At 29.4% G+C, this 14136-nt stretch overlaps 1 protein-coding gene across 1 annotated transcript; it reads right to left on the reverse strand.

Moving 5' to 3' along the window:
- Positions 1-2991: 2991 nt before the first annotated feature.
- Positions 2992-7845, reverse strand: LOC105773376 (DNA repair RAD52-like protein 2, chloroplastic). Its single transcript, XM_012595191.2, has 4 exons — positions 7454-7845; positions 7339-7376; positions 7167-7258; positions 2992-3322 (listed from the first exon to the last, which is right to left on the reverse strand). Exons 1-4 carry the CDS (start codon positions 7783-7785, stop codon positions 3185-3187), a joined length of 600 nt encoding a protein of 199 aa, XP_012450645.1. The 5' UTR covers positions 7786-7845; the 3' UTR covers positions 2992-3184.
- Positions 7846-14136: the final 6291 nt, after the last annotated feature.

Consider the following 14136-nt stretch of genomic DNA (forward strand, 5'->3'; position numbering starts at 1 on the left):
TTTTGAACATTAGGTATTTTTACCGATTATGTCGTTTTACTTGTTTTCACTTAAAATCGCGTAGCAAAAGTTGTTTAACATAATTTCAAGCTTCATATTCTACCATAAAAGATCAAAATAAACACATTTCACCTATGGGTATTTTTCCAAATAAGCTAAATCGAGCTACGAGGACTCCAAAAACGTTAAAAAAAATTAAAAAATGGGCATGGATGCACTTACTATGAGCTTAAAAAAGTGAAGAAACCCTAGCTATGGAGTCCCTTGAAGTTTCAGCCCTTATGGAGAAGATGAGCACATTTTGCCATCTTTTTCCCTTTTAATTCTTTTTATTACCAAATGACTAAAAAGCCCTTCATTAAAACTTTAGTTATTTTTATCTATGCATGCCCATTTTTTTCCATGAAAATCTAATTGTCTAATTACCATTTAAGGACCTCTACTTCAATTATGCACTTTTATTAAATCCTTTATCATCTAAAGCTCATATTTACCCACTTTTGCAATTAAACCCTAATATGCAATTTAGACATGCAATTGCTAAAATTTCTTATCGGTATTCTGACACATGCATCCAATCAATCGGTAAATCATAAAAATTAATCAAAATAAAATTTTCTATCTCAAATTCATGGTTTCACAACCATTGTTCCGTTTAAGCCCTATTTCGGGATGTTGCACATATATGTGTTTGTTATGGGGACATGTTGTGGAATAAGGGGATGTAAAGCATTGCTCTATTCATGTAGCATGTTGGTGTATTGGAGGGTGTTAGCTTCATGCTACACTTTACGGGTCAGATATAGACTCTATGAGTCAAGTGTGGAGTGATGGAGATCCATGTTTCCAACGAGTATTTTTAATATGTATTTTCATCCTCATAAGTTGCCAATGTATCATTATGATATAATATTAGTGATGTTATGTGTTAAATGTGTTTAGCATGCTTATTTTTAACTCTTGTGTTTGTGGTTTATTATGGTATCTTGAGTACTTATTGAGCTTGGTTAAGCTCACACTCTTTTGTTATTATTTTTGCAGTGACATAGTTGGAGTGAAGAGGTGAAGTGAGCAAGTTGGTGATCCAAAGGCAAAGGCACCTTAGTTGTGTATGTGAAAGGATTTTTGGTTCATAAAGATGGCAATGTGGGTGCAAAATCGAAAGACTAGATTTTAATTTTGTTTTGGATTTTTTATTGGACTTTCTATGGACTATTTAAGGATTTTTATACATTTTTTTGTGTGTGTTTAGACTGCTTGAATTATGCTTGAAGAATGCAGTAGTTGTGGATAGGCCGATAAACTGTCAAAGGTATTAAGGCAGTTCACATAACGAGGTTCACATAGGAGAGTTCACATAGGTAGTTCAACGATAGGAGTTCACAAAGGCAGTTCGCGATAGGGGTTCGCACAAGAGAGTTCACATAGCATAGTTCACAAGGTATAGCTCGCATGTTACATTGGTACGCACTTAATCATAGGTTCGTATAATACGTAGCTCTCATGACATATAGGGTTCACATAGCACATAGGGTCCGCACATCATAAGCCTCGCATACATATAGGCTTGCACACAAAATAGGCTTGCATATAATATAGGGCTCGCTCAATGTAAGGGCTCACATACATTATGTGATAGGGTATGCATACCATAATGAGTGTTCACTTTAGGGGTTCGCCAAATGTGAATTCGCCAATCATAAGGGTTTGGCAGTCATAAGGGTTCGTTGGTGATAGGTGTTCGCCAATGATGGTGGTTTTCCAGTCATAAGGGTTCGCCGGGTACAAGTGTTCGTCGATCTTAGAGTTTGCGAACTAGAGGTTCACAGGTGTCTATGTGTTTACTTCTTTTTTCTAGTGTGAATTGATTTTTGTTGACATGATTAGAAAAACATGTTTTAGAATTTTTCATCTCTCAGTTTCATTCCCTGAATTTCAGTATAGTAGTTTTAATTTCTTAAAGTGGTTTTTCTGGATATTTTGGAAAAATTATGATTTAGTCCCTATACTTTGTTTTGGAATTAAGTTTTTAATTATCGTTTTGGATTGAATTTTTCTCAAAGGCTTTAAAATAAAATGCCCAGGACACTGGTTAGTCCAAATTTATGACTTACGTATTTAATGTTTACGATGTGTAAAATGATGATTTTACCCCTAGTCCTTTTTCGTTATATTATGATGAACGAAGCATGTTTTAGGATTTTTTATTTAAAAATCACTTATTTAAGCATGCTTTAGATTAGTGTGAAGATTGGTTTGTGGTGTGTTGGTTGACCGGTAAAAAGAGTCACGTAAGTGGCTAATGGTCCATTCCGAATTCAAGTTGGTCCATTCCGACCAGGTTTGAGGCGCCACATTTTCATTGATGGACATGTAAGGAAGAATGTTGTAAACCTATTGATAAATAAATGTTAATATAACTCCCAAAACTCGTCCAAAAATTTATGCTTTTATAACCCCATAAAAAAGTTATAAGATACCTTAATTCTCTTATTTATGTTTTTGTAACCTTAATTCTCTTATTTATGTTTTGTAACCTTAATTCTCTTATTTATGTTTTCAGTAACCTATGGTGTTTATAATCCATTAAATAGAGGGTATTATAAACTTTTATATTCCAATTAAAATTGAATTATCTTTTATTTTTATCTACTCTTCTCTCTTATTTTTACTATAATTCTCTTAATTTTTATAAAACAAAGACAATTATTTTAAGTATTAATATAATATTTTAGTATTAAATATTATTATTAAAATATTACTATTTGAAATAAGAATATTAAAATTTTACTTTTTAATAATAAATATCAGTAAATATTTCATAATTAATAAGTAAATATTTATTACTAGATTTTATTTAAAATATATATATATTTAAAAAACACTTTTCATTTAATCATTCAAATATCTCTACTTCTCCAAAACTTTTCATATTTAAAAAAAAAAAAAAACATTTTCTGAAAGTCTATGAAACAAAATGGAACCTAATCATTTTAAAATTCTCACCCATTGGCATTAATTAAAAATTTGATTATATTCTACAAAAACATTAGGAAATTTGATTATATATCATATCATACTAAACAGGGAAAGGCAGAATTTAAGTACAACCCAAGTTTTCATACAAGAGCTAAAGACACGTTTGATTTGAAAGGTTAGCCAGCCTCCATCCTCTCTATAACATCTATTCTTCATGATACAGATACAAGCCAAGACCAAAACGAGCACATGCCCTGCAGAAAGCTATTTCCTCTGCTGCACTAACAGGATCTACCATGTTAATTTTGCTGGATGATACCGTGCCAGTTGATTCACGATGTACCTGTGTAAGAGCATTTGCATTTGTTATAATGAAGCAACATGTTTGTCATGAATTTTCATGCAGTGATTGTTGATAACTTTCACAATCTTAACCATTTAGTCAAGTAGCATTGACCGATGCTGTTTCATCAGTTGAATATCCACTTAGTAAGACCTACCTATTTAAAATTCTCCCTTAGCTATAATAAATTCTCTATTTTCGACTTGAATTGATGAAAATTATTTGTATTTGATTCTTTAGAAAGAAAAATGAAATCAATGGTCACATAAAATAGTAATCTTCATATGGACTTCAAGTTGAAGATAAAAGGAAAAGCAGTCATAATCCACTTCCGACCATACATGTATTATTACCAGACATGCTTTTATAGTTTTGATGTAAAAGACGAGCAACTAAAACAACTTTGTTTGTATATAAACTGGCACAAGCCTAAGAACCCCTTCAGAGAAAGAGCAGGTAAAAGGAATATACCAAAGAACCAAGTCAAAAGCACATATATAGTTTTAAGGTAGAGAGACCAGCTGTCATCAACTCTCATCCCAAATGAACCAAAAAGTAAAAATATGCATAAAATGCACATGCTTGCAAGTCAGGTTGATGGAGGCAGCAGCCTTTCACAGAGGGTAATACTTCTTTTAGGAATTGGAAAGGGTATCTCTGTATTGTGTCCGACCAACAAAAATGAGGCTGGCAAGTTGGTGCTTTTACCCACAAGATGTTACAAAGTATGTTATTGAACCTCGGTGTGAGTGTATATCTGTCCAATATAGATAGGTTCAATTCTTTCCAAGTTTTTTCATATATTTGAAGGGTTATTGGAGGATAATATCCCCATATCTATGTTGGAAAATGCAGATGTGGGTGTTAAAAACAGATACTTCAATGAATATGAAGAGTCAAACAACATAAGTCACAAACATCCAAAAATATTCATAAGAATTGAATGAAAGTCACTAAGTTATGTGACTCAAGTAATTTAATTTTTCCCAAGTTTCCATATATGAGGATAAAACACCAATAACCATATCCATTTGATATATGTCACCTTCAAGTAAAATGATGAGTCGCAACCTAGCTAATGACAACAATGAACAGAAATTCAGTTTATTATATTATGTTCTGGATGGAAAATAGGATTTGGATTGGGCTAACATAGCAAAAACTCAAATTTTGGTAGTTGCTAAAATTTGTGCGAGACATCAACTACTGGAATTTTTGGAGGCTGATTATGATGGCTTAATTGACAGGTCCACAGGCTTTTGATGACATTTTGAATTTTCTTTAGTATAATGCAGAAAAATTGTTAGTGTTTGCCCAACTAGGACGGTAGGATTACAATAAATGTATGGTAAAAGATTCTGCCGTTTCAAAACACTTCTCCACGGTTATGACAGATTTCTGAACAATTCCCTCACAAAATCAATGCCATATGAGCCTTCATTAGTTGGGAATAAAAGAAATACGGCAGTTTCACTAAAAGATCGCCCTAAGGAAAAATATCTCAAGGGTGATATTAGTATTTGTCCTTTCCACTAGGGATAATTTGGGATTTTTGAGAATAGGTTGAGGTTTACAGGCTTGTGACCATATATTTGAGCAAAGCTATTTCCAAGGACTTTGGGTTATGAATTTGTTATGAAAATATCAGCAGGCAATGACAACCGAAATGAACTGGGGGATAGGAAAATACACAGCCAGACAGAAAACAGTTTGCACCAGCAGACATTCAGAGGTATATGCTAGAAAGGAGCTGAAGGAAGAAAGAGTCGGGCACAATAACCTGCTGAGCCGGCAGAGATTTAACTCATAGATTACATTTTGGTTGCAACAATTCTATTTGGTTTATGTTCAACCATTAGTTGAATATTTTCTATGGAAGTGCTATACATAAGCACTGTGTTTGTAAGAAGGCACGAATGGAATATCAGAATTCTTCTTCCTATCTTCTTCAGCCATAAAAGCTGGGAAAGCATCAAAAACAAAAGGATCTGATTGAAGGAACACGTCTCACTACGATACATGAACAGGTACAAACCTCATAGAATCAGCTAGAGGCTTTTAAGCAAAATAGTCAGATGTACCTGTACCGGCATGTTTCTATATTACCATTTTGGATTTGTCGATATTTTCTAAAAATATATATTTAGTATATAAAAATATTACATAAATGAGATTAAATAAGTTCCAAATATATACTCATTAAGAAACTTCACAGTTATAATGCAATGAATTCATCATTCAACAAATAAAAAATAAAAAGGACAAAAAAACCATCCTATAAATTATTCTTGGAATTCATTTTACTAATTAAGAAGTAACAAGATATTAGTTTCTTATATTAATATTTATATATATTATAATTGAATTTAATTATATTAATGTACTTTTATCAAAATAGTCATTTAACTTGCATGAAATCAAGCCAGCCCAAATTCAATTAAAATAATGTATTTTTTTATGTATTCACAGGTTTTGTAACAGGTGCACGTTATTCCCAGCCAATAGGGACGGAATGGGGTGAAACGTACCAATATGACCAATACAAGTCAGAATTTTCACCAAAACAAAAGTCTAGTTTGGTTTTCCAGTTTAACAGGGCATAAAATCAGTACTGGAAAAGATTTGACTACTATGCTTTTAAGGCAACTGACAAAACTGTTCCGTACTGGTGGAAAGAGTAAAGAAGGAGCATAAATGATAAATGGTTTGAGCTCTGAATAACTAAGAGCATTTAGAGACAAATTTCTCCAATACATTCTCGGTATCTTATAATTCTAAATTTAGTCAAAGACCAGAAGTTACTAGTCAGCATACTTCCAAGACCTACTTGCCCTATATTGCAGCATAAATCTTTTCTTTGCTACCGATTGCCAATAAGGTGATAGAGAGATTAGCTTAATTGAGATTTTATTTTGTTACTCTTGCAGTATTTTTGGGGCATAATAGTAATATTTAATTGAACAAAGCTTACACTTAGTATTTTAAACATTACACTTGAATTTAGTATCTCATTGTACTTTCCTTATACTATTAAGTTCTGCTTTTTAAGTCAAGTTCATTAGGTTTGTGTTATGAGTTTAAGTATTGTCTCTAAAGTCCCATCTAGAATAGTAGTTCTAGTTCTTTTTAATCTATATAAACATCAAAGTGACCTTTCTTCTAAAGACAAACTATGATATATATATATATTGCATCATTGCTATTGTGATTGCGTGAAACCTAGATTTTCTTTCTTCAATGACTGTGATGCATGCAGATGCAGTTAAGGAATTCTAGGTTTCCAACTGATGCTTATGTCCCCTTTATTCACCATTGTATGATGCAATTGCATAACTCCAGGTTTGAAACTTCCGGATCTTTTGCTTTTTGTTTTTCTTTCTCTTTAATCAAAATTTCCTATTTTCTTGAGAAATCCATAATCATACTATTACTATCATAATCCATGATCTTTTGCTTCATGTATCAGTCTTGCTGCACTCCAGTATAGAAATGACCCTACAAGAACCCGCAACAAGTTCCATGGCCCCATATCTGACCAGTGAATCTTTCGTATCAATACTAGTTTCAGACAAAAAAGAATATGTAACTAACCCTAAGTTCCACAGCGGCACAGAGTTCTGCAACATAGTATACCACGAAGTAATCCACATACATTATCTAACAGGAAGTCTGAAACCATGGAACTAATATGACATAAATATTGAAGGGGAAACAGTAGTTGCACAGTATTTTTCTGTTTTCATTTCTCAAATAACTTAAAAATGACACCAAATTGTAATAATAATTTGATAGAAAACCGTAGTAATATGGAGAAGCAAAGATAGGGAGAAAGAAGTTAACCGACCTCTCCGTCAGAACCTCGAATGGTGAGTCGATACACAACAGTAATGGTTCCATTGTTGGCGAATATAACATCACGTACTTCTCCACACCACCCTGTGTTGAATTCACAAATTGATTCGAAGGTAGATATTTAAAAAGAAATTAAAGTGAAAACAAAAAAGGCAAAGGCAAACCAGGGGCGTAGAAGCTCAACATGCGATTGGCATGGTACCTGGGGCGATGAAATTAGATCAGATGAATTGGATGAGGTTGAGAGATTGAAAACAAAACAAAAGCTAGCAGAAGTACCAGGGGAGGAAAGTGGAAGAATTAGGCGGAGACTTGATGATGTTATGCGGGATACGCTTATTGAGGTCGCGCAGGATTTCAATAAGAGGGCGAGTGATGCAGGAGGAGTTGGAAGGCGAAAAAGATTTCTCCAGGGGCACTACGTAGTTTGAATCAGGGACACCCTTTTTCGCATCGCAGTTGCTGTTATTATTATTGCTGCTGCAACGGAGACGACCAAGGAATGGCTCTCTCCCCCAGCCCACACCCCCAATTACCAACCGCCCATTTTTATTATTGCTATCTGACAATTGTGAGAGAAAGACGCCGCCGCATCGCAATTGTAACGCCATTTTCCAATTCCAATGCTCATTCCCTCATATTCCATTTATTCGCTTGCTTATGCTTACAGCTAACCTTACCAGTCGCAGTACTACCCCTACCTACCCTACCTACCAAATCTTCACTTTCAAACAGTCAAAACCTACTTCTTTTCTTTTCGTTTCTTTTATGGGACTCCACCTTTTTAGTTTCCTTTCATTTCCTCTGAATTTTAGTTAAGATTATGATACTGTAGCACATTAATTTTTTAAGATAAATGTCAAAATTATATATGAAGTGTGATTTAATTTGTAAGTGTATAGATAAATTTTGATTTTATATAATTTTATATATATAATTTTGATTTAAATCAATTTTTGTAAATTATTTTAAGTATATATTTGAACCACAATTAGAGTTTCACATGTATAATTACATTAAATTAAAGTTTATGTATATAATTATACATTAAACTAAAGTTCATGAGATTTATCTCAATATAAATAAAATATTTTTATGATATTTTTAGTTATTTTCTTAATTATTATTTTAATTTTTTAAATATTAAAATAAATTAAAATTTCTGAAAACATAAAATGTATTATAACATCATTTTATATTTATATATTACATACATAAAAATTATATTTATCTAATATAAAATTAAATTGATATATTATTATAAAAAATTATATTTCAGAAATTTTAATTTATTTTAATAAATTTTAAAAATTAGAATAATTATTAAGTAATTAAAAATATCAAAATAATATTTTATTTATATTTTAGGCCCAAATTAGTTATTAACCCTTTAAATTAACGTATCACACCATCATTTTAATGAAGGATAACAGATAAGTGATAAAAATATAATAATTCGATAACATTAATGACTATTATATAAATTTTAAAATACCCAAAATGTAATCATAATCAAAATTCAAAAACAACCGATGTATTCTACCCTTTTCCTAACAAAGTCCCATAGCTCTATTATTCAATCGGGCTACATAAACAAACTTGACAAAACCAAAGCAGCAAGCCAATATTCGGGCCTTATTAAGCCCAAAAAAGTGTGACGAGGATGCTAAATAATATATAAAAAGAGTTGGGATATGTTCAAAAGCCTTAAACAATCAATAGCAAATGCCAAAAGAATAAGAATAAGTAAGTTTTATAGCCTTAAACCATATAACATTTTAAAGTTCACTAATTATAGTATATATGTTTTGGTTGAAATCATCAATTATATAAATCGAATGTAATTTTATTTTAGTTATTCCAACAACGAATATAACATTTTGCAATTCAAATTTGGCAATTGAATCAGGTATCAAGTGTTACATAGTTGATTAAGATTTCGTAAAAATATCTTTAAAAATTTCATTTACTTTATTCAAATGAAGGACTGAATGTAAATCGTTAAGAAAAGGGTTTACCTTCTCCTCTCGAATGCTTGAACCACACCAAAAGAGAAAAAAGGATGATGCTTTTATTTTCTTTCCACTTAATTTTCTATATATACTATAATTAGTGATCTAATTAATAGAATTGAGCATGATTAACTTATTAATTTAAGTCATATATATACACACATTTTAATTATAATATGCAAACTAAGGGATATTATCATCATCTCCCACTATCTCATAATAATAATGGTTAAATAACCATTAGGTCGCTTTAGTTAATTGTCAATTACGTCCCAAATATTTTTCAATTTAAAATTCAATAACGATTGAACTTTTTCAATTTAATTTTGAATTTTAATAAATTATTTTATCAACTAGATTTCTTAGTCGTTCTTTAATATATTTTTATACTAATTTAAGTAAACTATTATAATCTTACAAATCGGTTTACAAATTTGGGTTCTAAAATCACAATTCTTGATACTAACTAGAATCGGGTCATTTCCATAATATTGACACATGAACTTTCAATCATATAAAACAAATCATTTTAAAAATAAATTGAGATCATTTTATTTTTAAAATAATTTAAAAATAAATTGGAATAACTTTCATTTTAAAATGATTTAAAATTAAATTAGGATAACTTTCTCTCTTTTTTTTCATTGCTTTAAGCATTAATTAAACAAAGTTAACAATTGTTGTTTTCATATTTAACTTAATTTTATCCAAATTACTAATTCTTTATAATTATAAAATACTTATAAAATATATTGAAAATTATTGCAAGAAAGAAATAAATAAAACATATTTAAATAAATACACATGAATAACTTATGCATCGTAGCGTAAAAAATCTAAGGGCACGTTTGGTTCGCTGTACTAGAATAGAGCTGTAATGGAATAGAACTGTAATAGTAATTCAATTGTTTAGTTGAATGGAATGGAATATAATTGTAATAGTATTCTTGTGTTTGGTTGAATGGAACGAGGTTGTAATAGTATAAGGAAAAAAACTAAAATGACTAGAATACCCTTAGCAGATATTTTTGTAGGTAGATGATTTTTGTTATTGTTATTAAATTTTAATAAGATTATTAATATAAATAATAAATAATTTAATCATATTTTAACATAATTATTAATAAATATAATTTAATAAAAATATATAATTTAATAAAAATATATAATTTAATAAAATTCTTAATATAATTATTCTTATATGAATTTACTAAAATCATAATATAAAATACTATAAAAATAATATATAATCTACTTTATTATTTTTAAACCATAATACATATTTAATGTGCTAAAATATGAAACAAATAATTTAATTATTCTACAATAAAAAATATTAGAAGTAATAAATAACTTGAAAATTATATTTTGCATAAACATAATATTCTTTTTTTTTTTTGATAAAGCATAAACATAATATTCATATATTAACAAAAGGTTACATGATTCAAAGAAAAGAAAAGAATGTGTTTTTGTGGATTTGATTAATTGATAACTGACATTTAATAAATTTTTTAAAATACCCATTTGATTAAATATAGTGTGTTAAATATATTCCTTTTTTAAAAAAAACATGATTTGTTTGTAGCATTTTACTTACTTTTTTTTGTTTCGTTTGTTGAGATAACTTTTAATCAAACAATATAAGTAATATAAAACATTGTTTAATTATAATTTTAATCGGACAATATAAGTAATATAAAACATTGTTTGAAGACCAAAATTAAATATAACATAAATTAAAGATATCAAAAATAAAAATAGTTTGATAATATATTAAAAGATTAAAATAATTTTAAATGAAACATATCAAAAATAAAAACATATCGAAAATTAAATATAACCAAAATATTCTTGTTTAAAGTAAAAGATCAAATCTGAAATGTAAATGTAGTTTAACATGTATATATTGTCTTCCCCGTATTACTAGAAAACAGTAATGATATCATCATTGTAGTGGAGATATTTGTTTATGTCCGTTACCTGATACTTATCTGTCCACTTGCATCCGTAAATAATAAAGATGTTATCAAGATAAGAAATTGACATCACTTGTGTTAAAATATTAAAGCTCCAAATGATAAAATTTCTCTTGCAAAAACACAACAAGCCTGTAATTACACAAATTAAGCATTCATTAAAAAAAAAAAAGGAGATAATCATATTCAATGGAGTAATGTAGATCTAATATGATGCCAGATGCTAATGTACAAACCTCACTGCATTTAAGTATGACTAAAAATAAGTCAAAACTCAAAACTGAAATCACAATAATAGCATAACGCATAAAAGGCTGACTCAATCTAGAAAACATAGAAAATAGAAACATGTGAGAACAACCAAATGAAAATGGAATTAAATTATCAAAGAGTCTTTTTGAAATGAGACTTTTTGCCCATTCTTAGATCTGTATAACCCAATTTCTACGGAAACTTGTATTTTCATTTGCAAACTTAAATACACTCTTTTCACACTATTGTTAAAGTATACTAGAGAATAGCATTTCACAGCAAAGACTCTCTGGAGCTACCTAGACATAATATGTCAACATGTGACAAGACTATTCTATTTATACTAGTAATGGGTATACATTATGAGGATGTAGAAGGATAGGTTAAAGAATTAAAGATTATCAGATATAGATTAATTTTGTTCCTTGTAATAGATGTATTTTATCTGATATACTTAATCCTTTCACCTATTCTTTTACATCCTGATCATGTCAACCCATTAACAGTATAAAACAAAGTCTTACCATCACTAAACTTTATCCTATTATTCACATAGATGAAGAATTTGCATTGAGGTGCCCAAATCTCCTTTGTTTTTTTTTTTCCTTTTAAGCTTGAAGTTTTCTTTTATTTCCTTTCAACAAAATAGATGAATAATTTGCATTGAGGAGCCCAAATCGAGTTCTTTTATTTCCTTTCATCCAAAAACTGTGAATCATGAAACCCTTAAACATTAGACTTTTATCGTGATGCTCCATTGATCAAATAATTAAGGTGGAGCAGACTGTTGTTGCCAAATTTTCAAATTTATAAACATACTCCATCTTTAATTTGGTTTGTTGTAGCAAAAGACTTCTTTCCATCATTTCTGAATTTATTTTCCAACTCTTCCATTTTTCATTTTATACCTAATGGAAAAAGGAAAATAATAAACAAATCTGAACTAACTCTAAAAATGATGAAAACAAGAATAAATAAATAAAAACATTATTAATTTGAAAACTTATAAAATCTAATAAAAACTAGCCTAAAAGCTAGAATTTACTCCTAAAATACTATGAGAACTATTTTAAATAATTTTAAATATGAGTTATTATGTAACAGCTTCAACCCAACCCGATTCATCGGATCTAGATTTCGGGTGTTACCACAAAAAAACTTAACGATTTAACAAAATCAGTTAATTTCTTTCTTCTTTAAAACATTTCCTCTGGCATTCCAATTGAAATGCTTAATATATCAAGGCAAAGAAAATACCCTACAATAGTTTATCATGTGGATCTAGATACAAATCTTTACAAAAAGAAGTTTAACAAAAACAGACTAAAAGGGGTGTATTCCTAGACTACACCAAAATTTCCACTGTATGCATAATAGCTCATTTCGCCACTATCTTGGCGAACTCCTAGCATTGTCCCTCTAGGCACAGACTTTCCTTAATAACTTGAAATGAAATAACAAGCCTTGTAAGTACAAGAGTACTTAGTGAGCTCTATAACCATACCTTTGAATAATAGTTTGCAAAACTTTCATGAATCTCTATCAGTCGACTATTACTTTGCATAATTTACTTTAGTTGATACCATTACAGTTTTTTCACTCTTATATATGCCAGTCATCCAACCCTTACAATGCTTAATCTTTCATATTTAGTAAACTGAGGAAATCCCTTCCATTGTTTCATAAATCTTTCGTCCCATAATGCTTTCTTAACAAAACATTCCTTTAGAAAACCCTTCCAACTTTCCATGCCTTAACTCATTCCTATTTCAAACAATTGTTCACTGATAGTTATCGCGGGTGGATACTCATACATGTTGGCGAACACTTACGCAGAAATAATACCGTCAACAACTGATAAATTCATGCCTTGATTCAATACCACACACACCTATTTTGGTATTGTGCTACATGGACCCTAATCAGCGTTGAAGGCAATGAATGGCTATTACATCCAATGGGTGTAATAGGGACTGAATGGATTCAAGCTGTAATGCCATTACAGCCAACCAAATTAACGTTTGGTGGTGGGCCTACCGAATTGGGGGGAATGCATTCCTATTCCGCCAACCAAACATACTGTAATAGTATATATAACAAAACCAATACAAAAATATATTAAAGTTAACACAATCAAAAAAGTTGAAAAGCAGTTGTGAAGTGATGATTGGGTAATACTTTTAAACTTGTGTTAAAGGTACTAATTTATTTAATAGAAACAAAAATAAGTATCTAATTGGAAAAGGAATATAAGTATTAAATTAAATTTCATGTTAAATTCAGGTATCATTTGGTACCCTTTAAATTGTAATTTTAACCTTTTTTTAATATAATTAGTAAGTTCGATTCCTCTTTCACACATTAATATTTTTTATTTCATATTATTTTAAGTTTTATTATTATTATTTGTAATTAATATTTTAACATATCAATTTTTTTAGTTAAATGGTTAAATATAATAATTTCATATCTAAATTTAATTCCTTTTTCTAAATATATATGTAATTTTTATTTTATATTGTTTCAAGCTTTTTATTTTAATTAATAAATATATTGTTTTAAAAAATATTTTAATTCATCCTTTTAAATCTTTTAATTAATAACTCTATTATTCATAAAATCAAATAATAAATATGTAATTATATAATAAAATATATGATTTACATATATGATTTTATTCATAAAATCAAATAATTATTACAATTATGATTATTTTTAG

The sequence above is a fragment of the Gossypium raimondii genome, chromosome 6, assembly GCF_025698545.1.
Source record: "Gossypium raimondii isolate GPD5lz chromosome 6, ASM2569854v1, whole genome shotgun sequence".
NCBI lineage: Eukaryota > Viridiplantae > Streptophyta > Magnoliopsida > Malvales > Malvaceae > Gossypium > Gossypium raimondii.

Coding starts and splice junctions, on each gene's coding strand:
- LOC105773376 (XM_012595191.2), bottom strand. CDS start 7,785: ATGGCGTTACAATTGCGATGCGGCGGCGTCTTTCTCTCACAATTGTCA. Junction 7,259..7,338: donor GTTGAGCTTCTACGCCCCTG/GTTTGCCTTTGC, acceptor AATTCAACACAG/GGTGGTGTGGAGAAGTACGT. Junction 3,323..7,166: donor TTCGAGGTTCTGACGGAGAG/GTCGGTTAACTT, acceptor GCTCTTACACAG/GTACATCGTGAATCAACTGG.